This window comes from Oncorhynchus gorbuscha, linkage group LG01 (assembly GCF_021184085.1).
Source record: "Oncorhynchus gorbuscha isolate QuinsamMale2020 ecotype Even-year linkage group LG01, OgorEven_v1.0, whole genome shotgun sequence".
Lineage (NCBI taxonomy): Eukaryota > Metazoa > Chordata > Actinopteri > Salmoniformes > Salmonidae > Oncorhynchus > Oncorhynchus gorbuscha.
Window position 1 is genome coordinate 78,948,546 of NC_060173.1, and position 25,909 is coordinate 78,974,454.

Here is a 25,909-nt window from a genome sequence, read left to right on the forward strand (position 1 = left end):
ATGTTTTTCTCCATTAGGGGAGACAAAGGTTGTAGACGATTGCTGAATATTTTAACCATACCACGTGGTTAAACTCTTAGACTATCGATACCGACAGAATAAGAACAAGTCTTTGATATTAATTACTAGTCTGCAGCTAGGTATTCGGTATCATTGAACGCGAAGAACGACAACCGCCGAAACACCCATTCTATAACGAAACGAATGAATGTCACTCTGAACTATCCCCTTTAACCACAAGAGAGAGAGAGAGAATTCTACTAACTTTTCACCAGCGATCAAGACGACACACTGAGCATAAATATATATATATATTGATTATATTAGGAAATTATAACCTTGTAATCTGAATATTTTTCCTTGGTGCCCCGACTTCCTAGTTCATTACATTTACATAATTAATCAGTTGATCGCGTAATACTAATTACAGAGAATCTTTGATAAAAACTATGTCTTCATATTAATGATAGTAAAGACACGACAATGCCTATGTAGATATTCCATTACAAATCTGGCGTTTCCAGCTAAAATAGTCCTTTATAGCATTAACAATGTCTACACTGCATTTCTGATCTATTTGATGTTATTTTAATGGACAAGAAATGTGCTTTTCTTTCAAAAACAATGACATTTCTAAGTGATCCCACATTTTTTGAATGGTAGTGTCGGTAATTCTATGCTCGTGCATTACCTACACACCCACACATGTCCACTGTGCACAACAGACTCGGCACACAAGTTCGTACTACAATGGATAATACTAAACATTCATTTTATGTCACGTACGGTCAAGAGACCAGTCGAATTGTCATGAATAGATACCCTACATGTCTGCTTAGGAATGCCACACTATGTTTGCTTTTGTTTCCATGCAGGAAAGACCAATGTTCAAACATATCCTTACAACCCTGGAGTCCATGTCCAATGACAGCAAGCTTCCTGAACAGTGCAACTCCTTCCTACACAACAAGGCTGAATGGAGGTACTGGGATCATACTGTATCAGACTGCATCCTCCTATCTCTTCTCGACCAACACACACACTGCTAGTGCCTAAGGAGATGCCAGACGTGTTCACACTGGGTGAACAAAACATTAGGAACACCTTCCTAATATTGAGTTACACTCACTTTTGTAGGGGGCGTGGACTCTACAAGTTGTCGAAAGTGTTCCACAGGGATGCTGGCCCCATGTTGACTTCAATGCTTCCCACAGTTGTGTCATGTTGGCTGGATGTCCTTTGGGTGGTGGACCATTCTTGATACACACGGGAAACTGTTGAGCGTGAAAAACCCAGCAGCGTTGCAGTTCTTGACACACTCAAACTGGTGCCCCTGGAACCTGCTACCATGCCCCGTTCAAAGGCACTTCAATCTTTTGACTTGCCAATTCACCCTCTGAATGGCACACATACACGATCCACACATACACGATCCACACATACACGATCCACACATACACGATCCATTTAAAAATCCTCCTTTAACCCGTCTCCTCCCCTTCATCCACACTGATTGAAGTGGATTTAACAAGCGACATCAATAAGGGATCACAGCTTTCACCTGAATTCACCTGGTCGGTCTATGTCATGGAAAGAGCAGGTGTTCCTAATGTTTTGTACACTCAGTGCTGCTTTTGTGGGCCGCTAAACGCCTGAAGGGTCATTGCAGTGTGCATATAGATATTTATAATTGTACTGATAATGTAAAGGCATCAAATATCTAAAGAATTGCCCGTCTGTATATTCTTCCTCTCTATACCCATAAGGTCTATAAGATAATCAAGGTCTTTTTCAAGTCCAAGTGTTTAATTGGCCGGTATGAGCAGCTGGAGGATTAGTGATGTTCAGCACAGCCTGGGTGTCAGCTGCTACTGCTTACTCTCTCTTTGGGGTTTTCTACACTGACAACTCTTCATAAAGTCATGTCCAAGCATGCACCTGCAGGTGTGCTGCTCGAGAGCGAGAGTCGATAAGAGCATGTGTGATAGAAAGAGGGATGTGTTGCACGTCAAGCATGGGGGTAGCTAGCTTTCCAAGGCTGTCTGTCATCCTTGTGAAGAAACAGGAGAAGAGTGGAGTAGTGCTTCAGAGGCAAACAGGTGTTGCAGGTGCATGGCGCTATGGTTTCTCATCACCCTGGTCAGGGGGGAGTCCCTGTGCAGACAGATGCTATATGCTGATTGGGTTGGACAGCCACAGTTTGTGTTACACACAGACATATCTCCTGGGTACTATGTAATAGTCTGCCAGGGCCAGCAGCTGTGTATTTATCCATGCTTCTACTACGAGGTAATATGTGTTGTGTCTTTGGCTAGGCCAGATTAAGTGGCATGACATGCTATTCTATAAAATCCTTTCTCTGCCATTAATATTACCTGATTGAGCTAATCATGTAAATGTAATTAACTAGAAAGTCGGGGCATCACGAAATAATGTTTATAGAGCGGTTATCTTCCGAATAAACTCTTAAAGACCTAGTAATATTTGACATCATCTGAAAGTTGGAAATTCTTGGTTATCTTCACGAAAGCTGGCTAACAAGTTCAATCAGCAATACAAAATTGGGTTTAATTATTTATTGACTAAATCCCTAACTAATCACACAGAATCACATATACACAGAATGAATCATACCTTGATTACAAATGACGTCATACAGGAAAACGTCCCTAGCGGACAGAACAGATATGACAGCTGGTTACACAAAAGAAAAGGGGTCTGGGTTTGAGTGAAAGAGCGGGAAGACTTGAGGAACAAAGGGAGAAGTCATGCTATCTTAAATACAGTATCTTATGCATTCTAAATTACCGCCCATTTGGAAAAGGGAAATGCAATCAATATTTACTCTAAACTGCGCTTCAGTAGGTTGGTGGTAGATGGAAGGCCGTGCCCAACAGAGTCCTTTGTCCTTTGAAGAATGTCTCTGCTGGTAAATTGGATACGTTGTAGTAATGTCGTTGTGTGGTAGACGGGATTCTCTGTCTGTTCTTTCCTAGCCCACGTTTGCAGCTGCTGTTGCTAACTCAATGGCTAGGAGGTATCACTTCTGTAGTGAATAAGAGTTCAAAGTTCATACCATTCGCAACCAAAGGTCACGCTGAGGTTGGCTTCGTCCGTAGTTATTATCTGAACCCTTCTGACATCGGATCGTCATCCAAATGTACCCGGAACAGGAGGTTATATTTTCGTCAAGGGCTTATATAGTGGAGGGAGAAGGGTGTGTTTTATAACCCATGTCTCTTCACAGGGGCGGGCCACTGATTGAGCAGAGCACTCACCTTATGAAATCCCAAATCTCTCATTTGGAAGCTAAAATTACATTGAATCTTTTCACCAATAATTTTATATTCAAACATTTAAATTGAAAAACAATTCCATGTGAATCCGATAACTACAATGTGCAGACTTTCCACTGTAGAGTTTATGACATCCTATCATTGATGAGAATGTCTCAGATGACAACCAACCTGACATCATATTTATTAAGTACCAAGGCATATGTTCAACTGGCCGGATTACCAAAATATAGTTCATTTCCCCCCCACCTTCTGATGTTCTCAGAATCTCTCTGTTAACCAAGGAATTTTCAAATATCACAGCAGTTGTGTAGAGAGAGGAAAAAGGGGGGGGGTATTTATGACTGTCATAAACCTACCCCCAGGCCAACGTCATGACATATGCCACTGTCCCACTGATGAAGGCTCAATGGCTATATGAGTAAGTTTGACATTAATGTGGATGCTACCTTGATTATGGATAGTCCTGAATGAATCGTGAATAATGATGAGTGAGAAAGCTACAGACACACAAATATCATACCCCCAAGACATACAAACCTCTCACCATTACCAGGGGAGCTTATCATTTTGGGGGGGGGTATATGATTTCTGTGCATCTGTAACTTTCTCACTCATCATTATTTACGATTCATTCAGGACTCTCTGTAATCATGGTAGCATCCACATTAATGTAGTAGTGTTTAGAAAAATATTCTATGCTTATTTAGAATAAAAGTGACTCCAAAATGACACAACACATTATTTACCATTCATTTCTATTGGGCAAAAAAATGATCTAGAACACAACCAAAACGAACAGAAAATGCATCCAACAAGTTTGTAGAGTCACAAGCTTGATGTAATCATTGCATGCTAGGAATATGGGACCAAATCCTAAACTTTTGACTACTTTAATACACATATACAGTGGCAAGAGAAAGTATGTGAACCCTTTGGAATTACCTGGATTTCTGCATAAATTGGTCATTAACTTTAATCTGATCTTCATCTATAGTTGAAGTCAGAAGTTTACATACACCTTAGCCAAATACATTTAAACTCAGTTTCACAATTCTTGACATTTAATCCCAGTAAACATTCCCTGTCTTAGGTCAGTTATGATCACCAATTTATTTTAAGAATGTGAAATGTCAGAATAATAGTAGCGAGTGATTTATTTCAGCTTTTATTTCTTTCATCACATACCCAGTGGGTCAGAAGTTTACATGCACTTTAAATTGCTTAACTTGGGTCAAACACTTCAGGTAGCCTTCCACAAGCTTCCCACAATAAGTTGGGTGAAATTTGGCCCATTCTTCCTGACAGAGTTGGTGTAACTGAGTCAGGTTTGTAGGCCTCCGTGGTCGCACATGCTTTTTCAGTTCTGCCCAAAAGTTTTCTATAGGATTGAGGTCGGGCTTTGTGATGGCCACTTTGTTGTTCTTAAGCCATTTTGACACAACTTTGGAAGTATGCTTGGGGTCATTGTCCATTTTGAAGACCCATTTGCGACCAAGCTTTAACTTCCTGACTGATGTCTTGAGATGTTGCTTCAATATATCCACATAATTTTCCTTCCTCATGATTCTATCTATTTTGTGACGTGCACCAGTCCCTCCTGCAGCAAAGCACCCCCACTCCCGTTCTTCACGGTTGAGATGGTGTTCTTCGGCTTGCAAGCATCCCCCTTTTTCCTCCAAACATAACGATGGTCATTATGGCCAAACAGTGCTATTTTTGTTTCATCAGACCAGAGGACATTTCTCCAAAAAGTATGATCTTTGTCCTCATGTGCAGTTGCAAACCGTAGTCTGGATTTTTTATGGTGGTTTTGGAGCAGTGGCTTCTTCCTTACTGAGCCGCCTTTCAAGTTATGTCGATAGTGGACTCGTTTTACTGTGGATATAGATACCTTTGTACCTGTTTCCTCCAGCATCTTCACAAGGTCCTTTACTGTTGTTCTGGGATTGATTTGCACTTTTCGCACCAAAGTGCGTTCATCTCTAGGAGACAGAATGGGTCTCCATCCTGAGCGCTATGACGGCTGTGTGGTCCCATGGTGTTTATACTTGCGTAATATTGTTTGTACAGATTAACGTGGTACCTTCAGGTGCTTGGAAATTACTCCCAAGGATGAACAGACTAGTGGAGGCCTACAATGTTTTTTCGGAGGTCTTGTCTGATTTCTTTTGATTTTCCCATGATGTCAAGCAAAGAGGCACTGAGTTTGAAGGTAGGCCTTGAAATACATCTTCAGGTACACCTCCAATTGACTCAAATTATGTCAATTTGCCTATCTGAACCTTCTAAAACCATGACATAATTTTCTGGAATTTTCCAAGCTGTTTAAAGGCACAGTCAACTTTGTGTACGTAAACTTCTGATCCACTGGAATTGTGATACAGTGAATGATAAGTGAAATAATCTGTCTGTAAACAATTGTTGGAAAAATTACTTGTGTCATGCACAAAGTAGATGTCCTAACCGACTTGCCAAAACTGGTTGAAAAATGAGTTTTAGTGACAACAATCTAAGTGTATGTAAACTTCCGACTTGTATGTAAACTTCCGACTGAAAGTCACAGCAACAGACAAACACAGTCTGCTTAAACTAATAACACACAAACAATTATACAGGGGGGGGATAGGCTTTGTCGTGCCCTCTTCACCACTGTCTTGGTGTGTTTGGATCAATCTAGTTTGTTGTTGATGTGGACACCAAGGAACTTGAAGCTCTCAACCTGCTCCACTATACTTTACAGTTGGGATGAGGTTTTGATGTTGGTGTGCGTTGTCTTTTTTTCTCCACACATAGTGTTGTGTGTTCCTTCCAAACTCAACCTTAGTTTAGTCTGTCCGCAAAATATTTTGCCAGAACCACTGTGGAACATCCAGGTGCTCTTTTGCAAACTTCAGATGTGGAGCAATGTTTTTTTTGGACAGCAGTGGCTTCTTCTGTAGTGTCCTCCCATGAACACCATACTTGTTTAGTGTTTTACGTACTGTAGACTTGTCAACAGAGATGTTAGCATGTCCAGAGATTTCTGTATGTCTTTAGCTGACACTCTAGGATTCTTCTTAACCTCATTGAGCATTCTGCACTGTGCTCTTGCAGTCATCTTTGCAGGACGGCCACTCATAGGGAGAGTAGCAACAGTGCTGAACTTTCTCCCTTCATAGACAATTTGTCTTACCGTGGACTGATGAACATCAAGGCTTTTAGAGATACTTTTGTAACCCTTTCCAGCTTTATGCAAGTCACCAATTCTTAAATCAGGTCTTCTGAGATCTCTTTTGTTCGAGGCATGGTTCACATCAGGCAATGCTTCTTGTGAATAGCAAACTCACATTTTGTGAGTGTTTTTTATAGGGCAGGGCAGCTCTAACTACCATCTTCAATCTCGTCACATTGATTGGACTCCACACTGTGAATGTTTAAATGATGTATTCAATATAGACAAGAAAAATACAATAATTTGTGTGTTATTAGTTTAAGCACACTGTGTTTGTCTATTGTCTATTGTTGACTAAGATGAAGATCAGATCAAATGTTATGACTAATTTATGCAGAAATCCAGGTAATTACAAAGGGTTCACATACTTTTTTACTTCACTACATTCCTAAATAAAATAATGTACTTTTTACTCAATTCATTTTCCCTGACACCCAAAAGTACTCGTTACGTTTTGAATACTTAGCAGGGCAGGAAAATGGTCCAATTCACACACTTATCAAGAGAACATCCCTGGTCATCCTTACTGCCCCTGATCTGGCAGACTCACTAAACATATGCTTCATTTGTAAATGATGTCTGAGTGTTGGAGAATGCCCCTGACTATCCATAAATGTAAAAAAACAAGAAAATGATGCCGTCTGGTTTGCTTAATTTATGGAATTTGAAAGGATTTATACTTTTACTTTTCTTACTTAAGTATATTTTAACAATTACATTTACTTTTGATACTTAAGTATAATTTCAAACCAAATAATTTTAGACTTTTACTGAAGTAGTATTTTAGAAGGTGACTGCCACTTTTTTTGTTGTCATTTTCTATTAAGGTACCTTTACTTTTACTCAAGTATGACAATTAGGTACTTTTCCCACCACTGCAAAAAGTGCTGTAATTTCTAAATGGTTCACCCGATATGGATGAAAATACCCTCAAATTAAAGCTGACAGACTCCTCATAGTCATTGTATTATTTCAAGTACAGAGCCAAAATAATGTAAAAATGCTTCTCTGTGATACCTGAGGCCGAGACAATAAGAAGACACAGTGCCAGAATAAATTCAACCACACCTTTGTTTCATCAGAAACCGGAGAGCAACATCTGTCTGGTGAAGTCCACACAGCATATTGTATGTAACGAACAGTTACAGGACCTACAGCATGGTCAAGTAAGTTAATGTTTCTGACGAATTAACAACTACTGATTTAGAACCCCCCGGAGAGTTACCGCAAGTCGCAAAGAAAACAGGAGCTGATTCCACTATTCCAGCACCATTTCAACTTTAAAAATTGAACATCATCAAATCACCTATACTTAGTCCAATACAGTGCCAACTAAAAGATACCAAAAAATATTTTGTCCAATCAACTTAAGCTATATGATGTGGCTGTCTATAGTACTGATTTCTCTGTGTGTGTGTGTGTGTGTGTGTGTGTGTGTGTGTGTGTGTGTGTGTGTGTGTGTGTGTGTGTGCGTGTGTGTGTGTGTGTGTGCGTGCGTGCGTGCGTGCGTGCGTGCGTGCGTGCGTGCGTGCGTGTGTGGGTGTGTGGGTGTGCGCATGCATGAGTGCAAGTAGAAAAAAAACATGTTTACTCACCCTACTTGTAGAGGAAAGCCAATGATTTCCTCCTCTCTTTCATATTGACGTAACGGCCTAAATAGTCTGTAAAGTTGATGAATAAAGGTTTTTGGGAGTGATTCATGCTCAATCAAGCACAGTCATTAGGTGAGACAAAAATGTTCAGCTGCCCCTTGTCTGTGATGAAGAAAATCCTAGACTGTGATGTCTTCATAGCAGCAGACAGGTGCAACAAACTCAAACTAACATTGAAAAACAACCGTGTATACAAAACGATATAACTGGCCAAGAAACACAAGGACAAAGTCACACTTTAGTAGCTTTTCTTGTCAATTCAACCAACTTCTAGAGGTTGCGTTTGGATAAATAAAAAAAACAGTTCCCCAATGCTCTATGTGACCCTTTTGTGTGTGACCACCCGCCAACGTGGCTGGTGAAACAGACATTCTTACCCGCCAATGACAAAATCTACCCGCATTAGGCGGGTGGTGGGTGTTCATTTCTAGCCCTGTTTGCATAGCCCCTGTTGTCGGCTATATTAGATCTGGCATGGTGGTACAGTATGTTTCTTATCTCTTAACAGACTGTTAGTCCAGTGAACAGTGTATTTCTGTCTCATTAGGCTATCAATGCACTCATTTGTGTAAATGTGACAGTCAAAAACTGCTCACAGTTCTGCAACGATGGCTCAGAGGGCAGTCTTGTTGCAGTCTATTAAGGCAGTTTGGACATAGTCCAGAACAGCATGAAAATACTGTTTTCCCTGTTTCTCTGGCAGCTGTCTGGCTCAGAGAGGACGAGCAGACAGGGGGAATTAGTTGGGGAGGGAAAGAAAGGGTGAGTTGGAGTGCTGGGGTAGGAAATGGTATTTTTTTTATTTTTATGATAGAACCCTTACTGAAAATACACATGATTTCAAGTTTTGCAAATTTTTTGGAGCACTTCACATGTGTTGATACACTATATATACAAAAATGTGTGGACACGCCTTTAAATTAGTGGATTTGGCTATTTCAGCCACACCCGTTGCTGGCAGGTGTATAAAATAGAGCACACAGCCATGCAATCTCCAGAGACAAACATTGGCGGTAAAATGTCATTACTGAAGAGCTCAGTGACTTTCAATGTGGCACCATCAGAGGATGCCACCTTTTCAACAAGTCAGTTCGTCAAATTTCTCCCCTGATAGAGCTGCTCTGGCCAACTGAAAGTGCTGTTATTGTGAAGTGGAAATGTCTAGGAGCCGCCAATGGCTCAGCCATGAAGTGGTAGGCCACACAAGCTCACAGAATGGGACCGCCGAGTGCTGAAGCGTGTAGCATGTAAAAATAGTCTGTCCTCGGTTGCAAAACTCACGACCGAGTCCCAAACTGCCTCTGGAAGCAACGTCAGCACAAGAACTGTTAGTCGTGAGCTTCATGAAATGGGTTTCCATGGCAGAGCATCCGCACCCAAGCCTAAGATTACCATGCGCAATGCCAAGCGTCGGCTGGAGTTGTCATGTTTTGTCTTATTTTGTCTTGTCATTTTGCTTTTCCCTCTGTTCGTTTTCCCCCTGCTGGTCTTTTTAGGTTCGTTCCCCTCTTTCTCTCTTCCTCCCTCTCTCTCTTCTCTCTATCGCTCCGTTCCTGCTCCCAGCTGTTCCTATTCCCCTAATCAATCATTTAGTCTTCCCACACCTGTTCCCTATCTTTCCCCCTGATTAGAGTCCCTATTTCTCCCCTTGTTTTCCGTTTCTGCCCTGTCGGATCCTTGTCTATTGTTCACCGTGCTGTGTCTGTGTATCGCCCTGTCGTGTCGTGTTTCCCTCAGATGCTGCGTGGTGAGCAGGTGTCTGAGTCTGCTCCGTTCAAGTGCCTTCCCGAGGCAACCTGCAGTTCAAGATCGAGTCTCCAGTCTGTTCTTGTCATTACGAGTGGAATTGTGCTTTATGATTGTATTTTTACTTTACTGGATTAAAGACTCTGTTTTCGCCAAGTCGCTTTTGGGTCCTCATTCACCTGCATAACAGGAGTAGAGTGAAGCTCGCTGCCATTGGACTCTGGAGCAGTGGCAACACGTTCTTTGGAGTGATGAATCACGCTTCACCATCTGGAAGTGTGACGGACAAATCTGGGTTTGGCGGATGCCAGGAGAACGCTACCTGCCAAATACATGGTGACAACTGTAAAGTTTGGTGGAGGAGGAATAATGGTCTGGGCTGTTTTTCATGGTTCGGACTAAGTCTCTTAGTTCCAGTGACGGGAAATCTTAACGCTATAGCATACAATGACATTCTAGATGATTCTGTGCTTCCAACTTTGTGGCAACAGTTTGTGGAAGGCCCTTTCCTGTTTCAGCATGACAATTATTATTATGATTTTTTTATTTTTTTATTTCACCTTTATTTAACCAGGTAGGCTAGTTGAGAACAAGTTCTCATTTGCAACTGCGACCTGGCCAAGATAAAGCATAGCAGTGTGAACAGACAACACAGAGTTACACATGGAGTAAACAATTAACAAGTCAATAATACAGTGTGCAAAAGGCATGAGGAGGCGAATAATTACAATTTTGCAGATTAACACTGGAGTGATAAATGATCAGATGGTCATGTACAGTTAGAGATATTGGTGTGCTAAAGAGCATAAAATAAAATAAATAAAAACAGTATGGGGATGAGGTAGTAAAAATGGGTGGGCTATTACCGATAGACTATGTACAGCTGCGGCGATCGGTTAGCTGCTCAGATAGCAGATGTTTGAAGTTGGTGAGGGAGATGAAAGTCTCCAACTTCAGCGATTTTTGCAATTCGTTCCAGTCACCGGCAGCAGAGAACTGGAACGAAAGGCAGCCAAATGAGGTGTTTGCTTTAGGGATGATCAGTGAGATACACCTGCTGGAGCCCCCATGCTTGTGCCCCCATGCACAAAGCAAGGTCGATACAGAAATGGTTTGTTGAGATCAGTGTGGAAGAACTTGACTGGCCTGCACAGACCCCTGACCTCAACCCCATCGGACACCCTTGGGATGAATTGGAACGCCGACTGCGAGCAAGGCTTAATCGCCCAACATCAGTGTCCGACCTCACTACTACTCCCCGCAGCAATGTTCCAACATCTAGTGGAAAGGAAAGCCTTCCCAGAAGAGTGGAGGCCATTTGGAGCATCAAAGGGAGGGGACCAACTCCATGTTAATGCCCATGATTTTGGAACGAGATGTTTGACGAGCAGGTGTCCGAATTCCTTTGGTCATGTACTGTGTTTCACATGGAGTTTCACATGTGGATTTTCACGTGATCACATAACCTTTCACATATGAAATCATGTGAAACCATGTGATTTTGGGACACTTCACATGTGGATTACCATTTTCACATGATGCCCTGCAAACAAAAGTGAGTTGCTACAAGCGTCACCTTTACATATTCTGACCCTTACTCAGTACTTTGTTGAAGCACCTTTGGCAGCGATGACAGCCTCGACTCTACTTGGGTTTGATGCTACACAATACAGGCACACCTGTATTTGGGGAGTTTCTCCAATTCTTCTTTCTGCAGATCCTCTCAAGCTCGGTCAGATTGGATGGGGAGCTGCACAGCTATTTTCAGGTCTCTCCAGAGATGTTCGATTGGGTTCAAGTCCGCGCTCTGGCTGATCCAATCAAGGACATTCACTCAAGGACAGAAGCCACTCCTGCGTTGCCTTGGGTGTGTGCTTAGGGTCGTTGTCCTGTGCGCTCAGTCTGTGCGCTCAGTCTGTGGTCCAGAGCGCTCTGGAGCAGGTTTTCATCAAGGATCTTTCTATACTTTGCTCCGTTCATCTTTCCGTCGATCCTAGTCTCCCAGTCCCTGCCGCTGAAATACATCCCCACAGCATGATGCTGCCACCACCATGTTGATGGTGGCAGATTTCCTCCAGATGTGACGCTTGGCATTCAGGCCAAATAGTTCAATCTTGATTTCATCAGACCAGAGAATCTTGTTTTTCATGTCCTTTAAGTGCCTTTTGACAAACTCCAAGCAGGCTGTCATGTGCCTTTTTACAGAGGAGTGGCTTCTGTCTGGCCACTCTACCATAAGTCCTGATTGGTGGAGTGCTGCAGAGATCGTTGTCTTTCTGGATGGTTCTCCCATCTCCACAGAGGAACTCTGGAGCTCTGTCAGAGTGACCAAGGCCCTTCAATGCTGCAGAAATGTTTTGGTACCCTTCCCCAGATCTGTGCCTCGCCACAATCCTGTCTCTGAGATCTATGGACATTTCCTTCGACCTCATGGCTCATTTTGGTCTGACATGCACTGTCAACTGTGAGACCTTATATAGACAGGTGTGTGCCTTTCCATATCATGTCCAATCAATTGAATTTACCACAGGTGGACTCCAATCAAGTTGTAGAAACATCTCAAGGATGATCAATGGAAACAGGATGCACCTGAGCTCAATATCGAGTCTCATAGTAAAAGGTCTGAATACTTATATAAATAAGGTATTTGTTTTTCTAAAAACCTTTTTTTGTTGTTGTCAATTTTAGAATAAGGCTGTAAAGGCTGTATGTCAAGAGGTCTGAATACTTTCCGAATGCGCTGTAGAGGATGTAATTATATTTATACGGTAATGAATTATTCAACATGCCCCCGCAACCTCTTGGTTCCCAGCATTCCAATCTTTCTGCTACATCACCATATCTGTGTCAATGGCTGATTTCACCTGTATTCCGACACTTTGGACTTCAAAGTAAATCTCAGCTTTGTTAAAAAATACACTCAAGAAAAACGATTATAGTTATCATAGTGATTCAGGTGTAAACAGAAAATCGTAACATTTGGAATTTGGACTTTCACGTGTAATAAAAGTTGTAGTTTCATGGTGTCACATTTATTTCACGAGATCATGTTTTGACATGCGTAGTTTGTTATCCCATGTTGGTTTTACATGTTGTCACATGTTATTACATTACATTCACATAAGATCACTTGTGATCACATGAGATCTCATTCTATTGCATGTGAAATTCCTGGGGTTTTTCCATAAGGGAAGAGCAGGGTAGGAGGACGAGAAATGCCAAGAGTGTTGGTCAGGAAAGCGACAAGCAAGAGAATCAATTACGAGGAAAGTTTCGAGCATGAGTGGAAAGTCTTTGAGGTAGAGACGGGAGGAGGGACAGGAGGAGTGGGAGGGTGCAGGGACGGGCGGGAGTTTCTGTCTGCTTCACATGCCTGACATTGCCTGTTTATAAATAGTTTCTGTGGGAGCAGATTGTGTTGGCCCCTGACAGCATGGCTACCCGTGGTACGCCACACAGCCCCACCTGCTGGGCAAAGCAGACCAGACCACTCTCAGTGGCTGAACCCCATTAGCAAAGACCGTGGACTGTAAGTGTTCCTCTACCGTCTGAGGCCGTGGGGCTATCGCTAAAAAGGCAGAATTCAAACTTGAGAAATACATTCATAACTCCAAACCTTTGTGTATAATGCATTGATGTCAAGGAGTTTAGCACAAGTGTCTCAAGTCAATGGTTTGACACCGGTATTGTAAGTTGCAGAGTTGGATGTGATGAGGTGGTTGATGCTTGATTCTAAACACATCTCTATGCTGTCTGTACTGTAGCTGTGAGATTGAGGCCACACTGGAGAGACTGAAGAAGTTGGAGAGGGATCTGAGCAGCAAAGAGCAGGAACTGAAGGAGAGAGAACGTCGCCTGAAGATGTGGGAGCGCAAGCTCATTGAGCAGTCCAACACCCCGGTAAGTTCCTCAGTAGCCTATACCCACTGCACAACCACAACCGCCACACACTGTGTCGAGTCACTGAACATGAACAGCACCCCAGCTGAGCTCCACCTTCCCCCGTGTTGGCCACCTTCACCATGTGTCACGGTCCACGTCCTGTCCACATTGTCACAAGGAGAAGCAAAGAATTCACGTTGCTTCAGACTGTCTGGAATGAAGGGGAACGGAGTGAAATGCAATGGAATGGAGGGGAAATCTAAGGCTCTGGTTCACTGAGTCTCGATGATGAGCGTTTGAGTTGAGTCGAGGTATTAGCTCATCGTGCTACTCTGTGCGTGACTGTCACTGAGCTCCTATTGGCGATCAGTGATAATTAGAGGCCAGCGTAATTGCAACGCTGGTCATGCCAATGGTGTCACGCTGACATGGGGTGAAATGGGAGTCTTTGCTGCTTGTGTGTCTGTGCCTGTACTGCCCTTTCCTTGTGTGTCTGTGCCTGTACTGCCCTTTCCTTGTGTGTCTGTGCCTGTACTGCCCTTTCCTTGTGCTGCTTCCAAAACGACACCTCGCTAGAGCTTGGCCACATGTTTCTGTAGTTGCTTTTACCTGATTTGATTGAATTTGATTTAACACATCTAACCAGCATATGACCTTTTCTAGTTGGTTTTATTGGTTGGATTTGGTTTCCAAACGTCCCACATCACTAATACGTTCTATGCTAGATTCTTTATTTTGTCCGTTGTGCTGTGTAAATTGCCTGCTACAGCCATGCATTGGTATTGTCTAAACAGTGATTTGCCTGGGTATCAATTTGACATGAGTTGAAATTGATACACGCACTGTATTGTCTGAGAACCAGCACCGTCATCCGGAGAGAGAGCCATGCTGTCTAGCTCTCTTTATTCTTTGTTTTCTCCCTTAATCTTAATCATTTCAGTCCAACCTTCTCTGATAACCCAATTGACTGTATCTCTGAACTCTCCTCTTCTAGTTTTTGACAATCACCTTTTATATTGGGTAAAAAAAAGATTTCACATTTCATCATTCCTCTTGGTGTATGTGGTCTAATTTCCCTCCCTCCTTTTCTTTCCCGTCCTCTTTTCCTCCCTCTTCTTCCCTTCCTATCCTCCTCCATCTTTCCCTCTCAGCTGTTCCTACCCGTGGCGGCTCAGATTAGCGCTGAGTCGTTCTATGAGTCTAAGACGGAGGAGTCGAACAGTTCGGAGATGACGTGTCAGATCACATCCTCCAGTAACGGAGAGGTGGAGGGAATGAGTCTGCAGGCCATGATGAAGGGCTTTGGGGACATGTTTGCCTTGGACATGGGGGGCCCCGTCCTGCACTCTGGCATGCAGGTCAACATGCAGGCCAAGCAGAACTCTTCCAAGTCCAGCAGTGTCAGAGAGGGCCGCAAAATCAACACGGCCTTGGGGATGTCAGACTTCAACTGGTCAGACGACAGTGATTAGAGCGAACTGATTGGTCCAGCTATGTATGGGCCACTCAGTAGCGTCTGTCAATCAATCCTTTTGACCTGTGTCAAAACTGTGATCTTGCGGCAAGCTCCCATGCATATTCCTTCTCACGTCACTGGTGTTATGGACACAAGCCACATTAGATAATTCATTACTAATAGTTTTTGTAGCGATCCATTTTCTTTTACATACATTTTTTTTTAAACGCTGTATGAACATAATGTATTAGAAGCCTTTCGCCTACATGGCCCTTACGGGTGTCATTTATGCCTAATGTACTGGATGTATAGTGCCATGCTGTGAAGAAAGAGCCATGTGAGCAAGTTGCAAGGAGGAGGCAAAGCTTTTATGATGAAGTGACATTTTGCTGACATTAAGAGTGGCCAATTTTGTTCTGTATGTGGTGGAGCGTAGTTGCTGTGATTAAGTGTCTCACCAGGATGAGAAAGAACATGTTTCCCTCAGCTGACCCAGACTGGTGTCAGCAGGAGAGAGAGAGAGAGAGAGAGAGAGAGAGAGAGAGAGAGAGAGAGAGAGAGAGAGAGAGAGAGAGAGAGAGAGAGGAAGTTTCCTGATAAGCACTGTTCAACTACGGACTTCCCGTGCCTTTTTCAGAGAGTGTACAGAGGTACACTGTCAGGAATCTTTGGATTTTAGGCCCACATACTATGGCTTAGTGGTGTAAAGTGCACTGTAGGTGTCTGTGTCTATCTATGTGGGGCCCCAGTAAAGTCTTGGTTCATGTGCTGGTTGAAAGAAGCACGTTACAGATGCATATCATCAAGATGTTTGTGAGGTTTGCCGTAGACCTTAGACATCCACACCTTGACAGGACTAAGTTCTCACAGACAAGGGCAACTGTATACGACCTTCAGTCACTTAATTTAGTGGCAAAAGCGCTGCCGTGTGCTGGAATAATTTCGTTAAATCAAATGATATGTGGAGTAAAAAATAAAAAATAAAGTATTTCATTGGAGAGAGGATGTGAAATACTGTTTTAGAGGGCTTCTCTAAGCTAAAGGTGATCTACCAGCTCAATATGTTTGCATCTGCACCAACGGTTTTGACCACAGGCCAACGTGTGTTTAACAACCCCCAAAGTGAGCCTATTAAAGCTCACCTAACGAGCGTCATCACTAAATGCCCTGTAAATTATGCTAGGAGCTCTTCTCTTCTAAACATAGCCAATATGAAGGATCTTTCTGTTTGGCTCCCAAGAGCTTGGACCTAGTTCCTGCAGCTTGGACTTCTTTCTACTTAGTTGATGTATGTTTTTTATATACTGTTGTGTAGTTATTAAACCTAGACTGAAACATCATCCATTAACAGGCTATAACCAACCGATACACTAGCTTGTGTGAAAGTCAACCACTTTGTAAGGTATTTTCTAGACATCTAATGCCCAGAGTTGCAATATGATCTATGCAAACTACATCACCTTGGATTAGTCAAATTCCTTGGATTAGTCAAATCACTTGGATTAGTCGAATAGTGTCTCTTTAATGGCGTGCCATAACTCTATCAGACCGACCACTTTTTGATGTGAACCTATTTTGCTGCAAAAATTTGTCTACTGTTCATCGTTTCTCAATAAACATTTTCTCATTAAACATTGAACTTCCTGCTTTGGTTCTTCACTCTTCCTGTTTTCTCAAATTTCCTCTTGGTTTTCACAGTTTTGTTTACCTCGAAGTAGGAAAGAGCCATGTGAGCAAGTTGCATTGAGGAGGCGAAGCTTTTGACGATGACGTGACATTTCGCTGACACAAGAGTGGCCAAAATCGAACAACGAATCCAATAATGTCACAGTAATGTCACAAATCAAAAGGTTTGTCAACCACAAAATTCCAAAAGTGGACCAAAAAAATAAGAGTGAAAATATTTATGCCAGGAGAAGATTAATAAAATGTGACTGGTGTTAGAAATATGCCTTCAGATGAAAAGCTTTTTTTTTTTTTTATACATGTAAAACCTGAAATCATCCTCGTATTATATTAATTGATTTGCATCAGACCCATGTTCACTGTAGTCCTCAAGGATTCAAATACACATATAATCAATGGCAGAATTTCTATCATTAGCTAATTAAGAAGAAGTACAGGGCACCACTCGTACTTGGTGCAGCACACCCATTTGTATTGTATATTTTACACTTGCTGACAATGCCTGCTTAATTGCCCCTGCGGGGATTGAAAATCGTATTGGATTTGAGTTTGTGGTGTAGCCACTGGCATACTAGCCAATAGGTTTCCAATGCTTGTCCACCTCTATAGGATAATCAACTTGCTACAGTATACTCCCATTCCACATGGGGGCAGATTGGTGTGAACTACTGAACTCTTCTTCCCTGTCAAAGGAATTCCAATGGCTGAGCAATTTCTGCTGACTCCCCCCCCCTTTCCCCTCCTCTCATCAATTAAGATCCGTTTCCCTTCGTCAACAATATGCTTTGGATTTTAATAAACGACGCAAGTCATTTGTGAAATACAATATGGCTGCTCGAAATGTGATATTATGTCACTTTAATTAGGCAATATCTGTAATGGAACTTTGGCAGTAGGGCAAGGGAGGGTTTTTGAATGTGTTTACTTCCGAACCATACCACTGGAGTAGACGGAAAATGCAGCTGGGGGTGAGGGAGTTTAGGAGGCTGCAAAGAAATGTATGGCGCTGATTCTGAAATGGCCCGTTTTGAATGTGATCTGTTGAGATTGCCATTCAGCTCAGAGTCTCTGGGCTGTTATCAGATGCCATGGGAAGCAAATATTGAATGCTCAGATTAGTCATTCATTTTGTCATCTATCCCCCCCGGTGCATTGCTTTTATCCCCACATAGCAGCCTCATGATCATCATGATGAAATCTTTATTTTAGCTGGCTACTTTCTGCTCAATTACACTGAATGAACAGTAAATGATTTATCATTGAAATGCATCATGAAAGAGCAGTCAGATGGACATTGGACACATTTTGGTTTGAGTTAGACCATTAGGACGCAATCATCTTGATTGCAGACCACAATAGCTACAAAAAGCATTGTTGTAATGCAGGGTAAACTTGACTTGGAATGAGGCATTTTGTATTTTGTCACGTATGCTGTATGTAAATGTACTGATTTTGTACTTGCACACATGAATGCTAAACTCAAGATTTGTGTTAGACTCCAAACATCAAGAATAGGCAGCACACGTCTTTCTTTGAGTGGTACACATCTGTATGATATGACCACTGGAGCAGTATTCCCTGGTACTATTTCAGTTCTCTCTTTTTTTCCCCCACGCAGCTCCTTTCCAACCTTCATATTCATTCCTGGACAGAGGAACATGTGGTCAGTATCAACGAATGTCAATCGACCACTTCCCTTTGTCTAATTAGCCATTAAGCAACCACCATGGCTCCGGATGAACGGCTCCATTTTAATACGAATGCTTTTCCAATTCCATCCCCGCAGTACTTTTGGATACAGCAGATATTTGGGGCAGGTATGTTCACCTTCTACATTTCTCATACTGTAGGTATGGTCAAATGAATGAACCCGTCATTTTGGCGTGTATGTCTTTGTGCTTTCATTTGCATTTGTTTTCCATGTTCTCAGGGGAGGGGGCAAGTGGAATGCAGCTGTATGGTGACCTGTTTAAGGAGAACCACATTACAGGCAAGAGGCTGCTGCTGCTCACGGAAACGGACATGCAAGACCTGGGGGTCAAGTCCAAAGGTCACATCATGCACCTCAAGGTACCATTCTACCTTTCAAACTAACGTGAACTAGCCAGTCATTTAACAAGGTGTCCAAATGGTATAATTATTTAAATTGAGCTATATGGTCAAATGTTTAAGACCTATGTATAAGACAATGTCTAACTTGCTTTCTCCAACAGAGGGAAATTGAGAAGCTAACCAATGACTACATTGGGCTCTTCCACTTCCCTCCACTAATGAAGGTACTGCGTGTCCTTTCTCTTTGTTATATAATGGTTGGCATTGTTTACTGTTGCAATATGCTTTCCTGAAAATCTCTGTTCCACAGGATGAGTGTGCAGAGGAGGAGGAGGAGATGAGGAAGATTGTTCATCTGGAGCTGGTGTTTGGGTACCACTGGAAAGCGGGAACAGGTCACTCGGTAGGTTTTCAATGGACACTGAAAATATTCTATGACAAATAACCAAGATGTCTTGGAGGGAATCGGTATGCGTTTTCATCCAAATACAGTCATTTTGTAAAATATTTAGTCAACTTTAGTCTCAGCTCTGGTCTGGTTCAAATGCATATAGGAATAGCTAACAAGCGGTATTTAAAAAAAAAATCAATCTTACTCTTTTAAATTCTTTCAGGGTTAATACCTGCCTGGCACCCAAACAAATTCTTTATCTTTACCCCTCTCTAACAATACCGCTACAACTGGTGTTGTCAGATACGATTTAAAACTGGTATGTCAAGATGGAAATATTCCTTCAAGATGCTATTTCTCTAGGTAAAGATGCATATTATGGTCCCCATCAAACTCAATCAAACACTGACCACTGTTACACTGAGCATGATTTGCCTTCAAGACATAACCTTGCAAGAGAAACAGATGAATAAATATTTCATCTAAAGCCATGCATCCCATCCACCCCCACTTGCTCACCGTCCTTTGTTAGAGTCTCCAACGGTGGAGAAAGGCTGCTTCTCCACTTGCTGTTTGAATTTAATCAAAAACAGCCAATTTAGTCAGAAGTCGTTTTCTTTTTAGAAAGGCAAATGTTATTTAATCTTTCAGCTGTTCATTGTCCCATCATAAATAGTCCCCTTTCAGTGCGTTCGGCGGGGCTGAAACGAGCCTGCTAATTGCCTCCCATTTCTTCTGACATGTGGTGGTTTAGTGTGTAGAAAACACAGCAGGGAGAAGGAAACAGGAGGCTGAGAAAATGAGAGCTAATTATTTTCCCCCTGCCTGGTGTCAGGTTCCATGTCAGCCTTGTTTTTACAAACTGGAAGGTTTTTGCACTAAATAAAACAAACCCGCACTGCGTTTCTTTCCCGCCCCTCTTTGCTGGCGGTGTCATGGAAGCAGCTGCACTTCTCAAAGACAAAACGAGGGCCTGCGATTGTGCGGCCACCATCTGACAACCACTGAGGGTCCCCCACTAATGAGGATATCACCGCGCAGCCAAGAGAAAGGTGCTGAATTATGTATGAGTTGCCATTAGACCAGACGCACTCCGGTCTTGGGCATCATTACCAGACATTGTTTCTGCTGGAGTGATTAGACCAACAAGTGGACCTGGGGGCCCTGGTGCGACTGGCCGGGGCCGACAAGGGGCCGCTGCCTGGTGTGTCTTGGAACCCGAGCCTTCCTCACGCTAGCTCCCCCTTTGAGCCCCAGGCCCAGCCCCTGGGGACAGTGTAGGAGTGGGCTGAGACTCCTCAGATGAGTGTGTTAGTGGCCCTTCTTTGATGTCTTCTTCTGTGATCCCCCACACAATAGATTGGCCCACACCGTGAACCGTGTGTGGTTAAGCAGTGACCTGTGGCTTCATGGCTGGCTTTTGGGGATGGCAGAATCATTACTGCTTTGTCAGCATGCAATTTTCGGCAGGAGTATGGGGTTTGTTCTGATTTGTATTGCCTGGTGAGGATTTGATCCCTTATGTGCCTTGTGCAACAGTGATCGAAATACCGAGTTTATTTTCATCTAACTGGAATAACATTAGCATTACTCAAATGTGTATTTCACCAACAATAGCACCAGGTGTTAAGGTACTGCAAGTCATATCTCCTACAGGACATAATACAAGCTATCCACCATAGCAACTTCTATTTACCCCTGAAGTAAAACAAATGTCTCTGCAAAGATTGATGGGTTGTTCACATTCTCATTTACCACTTATGTCATCCTTCATGCTATGATCATTCAAGAGACATGCTATCCTTTCTGTGATTCTGAGAGCACATCAAAAAGAGTGTGGGGAAAGCAATCAATCGCCAAACAAAATGATACATTTGTCTCAATTGAAGGCAACTCACAGTGGATACTAGGCGAAAGCAAGATTCAAGTCTAAATGCACAACATAACTTGTGCTTCTGTCCCATTTGATGATGATTTATTCATAGAAATTCATGTTTACATTCCCGGAAATGTTCAATTCCAAGGAACTACCTCTAGGCTGTGCTGTTGGTTTAGGAAAAAATGCAGTTAGGTTCTCAACTGACAGCAGTTATTTCATGTTTTTTTAAGACCTACAATCTGTCATTTTTAGGACTGCAAATGGAAAATGTACATTGAGCTTGACGGAGATGAAGTTGCAATAACGTACATCAAGGATGTGACCTTTAATGCCAACAGACAGGATGTGGATGTCCTGAAGATGACCAAGGTGTGATCATAAGCATTACTCCAGGCCATGCACTGAAAGAGCATCAGGACTTAAAAACAGTCCCTTGTTCATTACATTTATTTGTTGAAGGTTTTTTTTTAGGATCGTTGAAAGAGTGTACCTTTTTGCTAAATGTTATGACGTTAAAAATCCCTTTCTGTATCTTCAGATGAGTTGAATTATTCCTTACATGAATGTCATTGTCGTGTTGAAGAGGCCGTACTGAAGTAGCTAACATGTATGACGAATAATAACCAACATCAAACTATTTCCTTGCAGCCTCCATTTGTGATGGACAAATGGGTAGTTGGACTATGGGAGAATGAGGTTGTTGACTGCATTGTAAATTATGAGGTGAGTCAGCTCAAACACTGCTATAGGAGCAGGGCCCTAGGGCACCTACCTCCAGGGGGTCCACAAAAGGGGGAGAGGGAACTCTCTGGGGGTATCTTGGAGGGTTGGTGGCCTGGTGGTTGGAAGCTTGGGACAGTGGCCGATAGGTCGCTGGTTCGGGTCACCGTTGTGAGACCTGTCGACGTTGACCCTGGCTGCTCCTGTGTGTCACTCTGGATGGGAGTCTGTTACATGACTGAATGTAATGTAAATGTTGAGTGGCTTCACTGCAGGTAGATTGTATGTTTTAATATTCAATAAACATTTGAATAAATAATAGAAATACATAAAACATTTTACACATTTTACAAAGTTTGATGTTTTAAAGCTAATTTCCTGCAATTCTACACATTTTGCCATGGGGCAGAGAGAAAAAATGTGCAGCTTTAAAGCTAATCTCATGCTATCCTACACAGTTGCCATGAGGCTGAGAGAACATTTTCTCATTTTTAAACAACATTTCTGCAATTCTACACATTTTGTCATGGCTTCATCTGTACTGTGTGGTGTGCCTTTAAAAAAGGAACTACATTGAAAATTCAATTTGACATGTAGCTAGATGTGTTCGATGTTTAAAATCCCCTACAGTGATAATTGTGTCCCTATACTAGAATGATGTGAGATCACCCAGGTGTACGAGACATAGCCATGCAGTGAGCTGGAACCCCACCGGTGGACGAGATGAGATCAAGACTGTGGAGCTGCTGATAGAAACAGCTCAGTTAAACATTGAAGGAAACCCCAGAAGCAGATCAAACTCAAAAGGTCACTTTTTATGGTGTTTTGGATGCAGATTTTATTGACAAATGATCCATTTAGAGCTGTTTTAAATACAGAATGCACAAAATGTATGCACACATCTATGTAGCCAACCCTACCAGTGGATGTTCTTTCTGCTTCCAGATGTGGATCCCAGATGGTTGTACAACCTGAGACAGAGGCAGCTGAAGAGCCAGTCAGCAGCACAGCAGCATGGTGCCCAGACCCCCACCGGAGGCTCAGAAACCCGCACCCTGTCTCAGTTCCTGTCTGCATATGGAGATCAAGCCTCTTCCTACGCTGCAGCAGTGCGGAGGTCTCCCAACAGCCCCCTCTCTCCCTGGTGCTCCCGCAGCTCGTCCCCTACCGCAGGCCTGTCCGCCATGCTCTCCCCCCTCTACCTGGGGTCAAAGGGCAGCAGCCCCTCCAGCACCACCTCCGAGAGTCCCTTGGAGCGCGAACGCCTGCTCACTGCCGGGGAAGTGCAAGGTTACCACAGGCACAGAAGCTACATTGACAACTCATTGAGTGCAACAAGGGGCCACAACAGAGACACGTGGTCCCATACAAGGGGCAACTTCACACAGAATAAGTCAAGCAGAACCACACAGCAAATGGGGAGGCCCCGGACCAATAATTACAGTGTAGCAGGTCAGAACGGAGCCAGGGTGATACCGGGCATATCGGCGGTGGTGGAAAACCTCAGTACAGAGCAAGAGGGAGCTAAAGTCAGTGAGGGGGGATGGATCAAAGTGGAGCGCCAGAAAAGGTTACCTCGACAGGACAATAAACAGGCCAGAGGAAGACAGAGGAGAGGGTGTAGAGGTGGCCGTGGTGGACGAAGCGGAGAATCATTTGCTGTTTGAAAGTGTTAACATCTCTTAACAGACTGGACATCAGGTTTCCTTTGAACATTAACCTTCACACAACTTCTATATATACACATTTTCTCTCTGGGGGGGGGATCTTTCTATGTTATTTGAGCTAGGGAGAATTGTGTTTTAGGGAATGCACCCAATTCAGTCTTTTAGGGCAGATTTCTGAAATGTACTGTACACACTCAAATATTTTGGGGATTTAGCATCTACATATAATTTGTAGTTGTATATTGTGAACTATTGTACATAAGCCTATTGTAAATTGTATAGCCTACATTGTCCTAATCTTTTTATATATGAGATATACTGTATAGCTAGATAATTATTTTACTATAATAAAAAAAAAGTTAATCTACTTATGGATTCATAAATGGAATAGATTTTCTTTTTAAATAGTCTATAACTATATGTTGGGTAAAGAAAAAGATAATACTTTGAACTTTCATGTAATGTTTATTTCATTACAGTTTTTCTCAGTCGCTTTGGTGCATTTTTCACATCATCCCTAACATGTGCAAAATAACAAGTGCATTTCTCAGAACAATTTGTACAAACTGCAATATACAATGGATATGTTTCTAAAGCTAGTCAGTCACTAAAAATCCATCGTACATCTCTCAAAAGTAAATATTCATGCCAATGATCATGTCAGTGTCATCAGAATGATAAGTCATTGAGTCATTGTTCACGAACAAGGGCGTCAAAATGTTTAGGCATGTTACCTGATGTAAACTTAGGCTACAGTTTGGATGACAGTTACTGTATTGAAAATGCACAAGGCTGCACTTCTATGGCATATATCAATTTCAACAGTACTATTTACATATTACTGTATGTGGGTTATTGATTGAAAGAGACTGGACAACCCAAGGGGCACAAAGGAAAAACAACTAAATTAGAAAGAAACACAGGAAACCACCCCTAAGGCACAACTTTGCCCGCAGCACTGTTGTGCTGTCTCTACACATCCAGACGTTCCTGTCTGTCGGCCCACATATTCTCATCCACATCAAACCGGATATTTCCCTTCCAATGCAACGTGGAAAGAATCTTTTGGAATGCTTTATCCATCCTCTGCAGGCGTCTACTGTGATGTCCTCACATGCTGCATCCATTGCAGCCAGCAGGGTCGTCTGTGTATGTGGCTGGCGATCGTACACCTTCCACCTCCATGCTGAAAATAACTACTCAATTGGATTAACGAATGGTGAACAAGGTGGGAGGAATTCTATGAGCATCCTCGGGTGGGTCACAAACCATTGCCTTATGATGTTTGATCGATGGAAACTCACATTATCACAAATGACCACGTACTTCCTCTCTAAGCAGACCCCTCTCATCATCAGGGATGAGAGCCCTGTAGAGAGTCTCTAAAAAGTTGAGTAGATGCTGGGTGTTGTATGGCCCTATAAGGGGGATATGGGTTAGGACACCATGCTCCGAAATAGCAGCACACATGGTGATATTTCCTCCCCGTTGGCCTGGCAAATCCACAGTAGCTCTGTGACCGATGATATTCTGACCCCGCCTTCTGCATTTGGTCAGGTTGAAGCCAGCCTCATCCACGTATTACATTTACATTTACATTTAAGTCATTTAGCAGACGCTCTTATCCAGAGCGACTTACAAATTGGTGCATTCACCTTATGACATCCAGTGGAACAGCCACTTTACAATAGTGCATCTACATATTTTAAGGGGGGTGAGAAGGATTACTTTATCCTATCCTAGGTATTCCTTAAAGAGGTGGGGTTTCAGGTGTCTCCGGAAGGTGGTGATTGACTCCGCTGTCCTGGCGTCGTGAGGGAGTTTGTTCCACCATTGGGGAGCCAGAGCAGCGAACAGTTTTGACTGGGCTGAGCGGGAACTGTACTTCCTCAGTGGTAGGGAGGCGAGCAGGCCAGAGGTGGATGAACGCAGTGCCCTTATTTGGGTGTAGGGCCTGATCAGAGCCTGGAGGTACTGAGGTGCCGTTCCCCTCACAGCTCCGTAGGCAAGCACCATGGTCTTGTAGCGGATGCGAGCTTCAACTGGAAGCCAGTGGAGAGAGCGGAGGAGCGGGGTGACGTGAGAGAACTTGGGAAGGTTGAACACCAGACGGGCTGCGGTGTTCTGGATGAGTTGTAGGGGTTTAATGGCACAGGCAGGGAGCCCAGCCAACAGCGAGTTGCAGTAATCCAGACGGGAGATGACAAGTGCCTGGATTAGGACCTGTGCCGCTTCCTGTGTGAGGCAGGGTCGTACTCTGCGGATGTT

General features: G+C 42.9%; 1 protein-coding gene across 3 annotated transcripts in view; it reads left to right on the forward strand.

Annotated features, from left to right (window-relative positions):
• Positions 1 to 24,024, forward strand: part of LOC124043209 (mitogen-activated protein kinase kinase kinase 20-like) — a 45,287-nt gene extending 21,263 nt beyond the window's left edge. For 2 of the 3 annotated variants that reach the window (XM_046361521.1, XM_046361532.1), the window contains exons 10-20: positions 876 to 982; positions 13,673 to 13,808; positions 18,551 to 18,595; positions 18,719 to 18,749; positions 18,863 to 19,002; positions 19,146 to 19,208; positions 19,295 to 19,387; positions 21,507 to 21,623; positions 21,903 to 21,977; positions 22,628 to 22,781; positions 22,920 to 24,024. In XM_046361521.1, the coding sequence (XP_046217477.1) occupies positions 876 to 982; positions 13,673 to 13,808; positions 18,551 to 18,595; positions 18,719 to 18,749; positions 18,863 to 19,002; positions 19,146 to 19,208; positions 19,295 to 19,387; positions 21,507 to 21,623; positions 21,903 to 21,977; positions 22,628 to 22,781; positions 22,920 to 23,641 (1,683 nt within the window). In that variant the 3' untranslated portion in view covers positions 23,642 to 24,024. Of the gene's footprint in view, positions 1 to 875; positions 983 to 13,672; positions 13,809 to 14,941; positions 16,886 to 18,550; positions 18,596 to 18,718; positions 18,750 to 18,862; positions 19,003 to 19,145; positions 19,209 to 19,294; positions 19,388 to 21,506; positions 21,624 to 21,902; positions 21,978 to 22,627; positions 22,782 to 22,919 lie in introns of those variants that run through there. The other variant, XM_046361541.1, reaches the window with a different exon arrangement.
• Positions 24,025 to 25,909: the final 1,885 nt, after the last annotated feature.